The sequence below is a fragment of the Capsicum annuum genome, chromosome 12 (assembly GCF_002878395.1).
Source record: "Capsicum annuum cultivar UCD-10X-F1 chromosome 12, UCD10Xv1.1, whole genome shotgun sequence".
Lineage (NCBI taxonomy): Eukaryota > Viridiplantae > Streptophyta > Magnoliopsida > Solanales > Solanaceae > Capsicum > Capsicum annuum.
In genome coordinates this window covers 232,241,481-232,242,833 of record NC_061122.1, presented here as the reverse complement: position 1 = coordinate 232,242,833, position 1,353 = coordinate 232,241,481, and the positions used below count along the sequence as shown (strand labels likewise).

At 39.1% G+C, this 1,353-nt stretch overlaps 1 protein-coding gene across 1 annotated transcript in view; it reads left to right on the top strand.

Annotated features, from left to right (window-relative positions):
- Positions 1-31: 31 nt before the first annotated feature.
- The window catches only part of LOC124885153 (receptor-like protein 9DC3), a 3,546-nt gene continuing 2,224 nt past the window's right edge, over positions 32-1,353 (top strand). Inside the window, exon 1 of the mRNA XM_047401775.1 lies at positions 32-1,346. Within this exon, the coding sequence (XP_047257731.1) occupies positions 32-1,346 (1,315 nt within the window). The remainder of the gene's footprint in view (positions 1,347-1,353) is intronic.

Here is a 1,353-nt window from a genome sequence, read left to right as displayed (position 1 = left end):
TTCTGGCTCTATTCCTGCAGAAATAGGGAAGATGAAGTCACTTCAGAATTTAAGCTTACACACAAACAATCTTTCTGGCCCAATTCCAAAAACTATAGGTAACTTAACTGAGCTCAAATTTATAAACCTGTATGCTAATCAACTCTCTGGCCCAATTCCTAGTGTGTTGGGGAATCTGAAAAACCTCAATTTTCTGGAATTATGGGATAATCAACTCACTGGTTCAATTCCGTTTTCCTTTGGCAATTTGAGAAACTTGCAATATCTGTCTCTCGGTGACAACAATCTGACAACTGAGGGAATTCCTTCATTTATTTGTAATTTGACATCACTGACACTCCTGTATTTGTCGAGAAACAACTTGAAGGGAAAAATCCTGCAATGCTTGGGAAATATCAGTGGCCTTCAGTATGTGATGATGCCACATAATAATCTCAGTGGAGAGCTCTCGTCGTCTATCTGCAATTTAACATCACTGCAAATTCTAGATTTGGGTAGAAACAATCTAAAAGGAGCAATTCCGCAATGTTTTGGCAACATGAGTCGTCATCTTGAGGTTCTTGATATGCAGCACAACGATCTTTCCGGTACTCTTCCAACAACTTTTAGCATTGGAAGTGCACTCGGAAGCTTCAATTTTCATGGAAATAAGCTAGAGGGAAAAATTCCACGATCCTTGGAAAACTGCCAACGATTGGAAGTTGTTGATTTAGGTGACAATCTCCTCAATGATACATTTCCAATGTGGTTGGGAACTCTTCCTGAGCTAAGAGTTTTAAGCTTGAGATCGAATAAGTTGCATGGGCCCATTAGAACTTTAGGAAGTGAAAACATGTATCCTGAACTTCGGTTGTTAGATCTCTCTTCCAATGCCATCACGGGAAAATTACCGATGAGTTTGTTTCAACATTTCAGAGCCATGAGGAAAATTGATCCATCAAAGAAGGCACCGAGTGATGACAGCTATGGGTATTATGAGAACTCTATAGCTGTCGCAACAAAGGGATTGGAGTTTGAAGTTGTGAGAATCTTGTTTCTGTACACCACTATTGATCTTTCAAACAACAAATTTGAAGGACATATTCCAAGTATCATAGGTGAACTCATTGCACTTCGCGTTCTAAATTTATCTCATAATGGATTGCTAGGTCATATTCCACCATCACTTGGAAGTTTATCTTCAGTTGAATCAGTGGACCTGTCAGGTAACCATCTTGTAGGAGAGATACCCGCACAATTTGCTTGTCTTACATCTCTGGAAGTCTTAAATCTCTCCTACAATCATCTCGAAGGATGCATTCCTCAAGGAAATCAATTTCATACCTTTGAGAACAATTCATATGAAGGTAATGA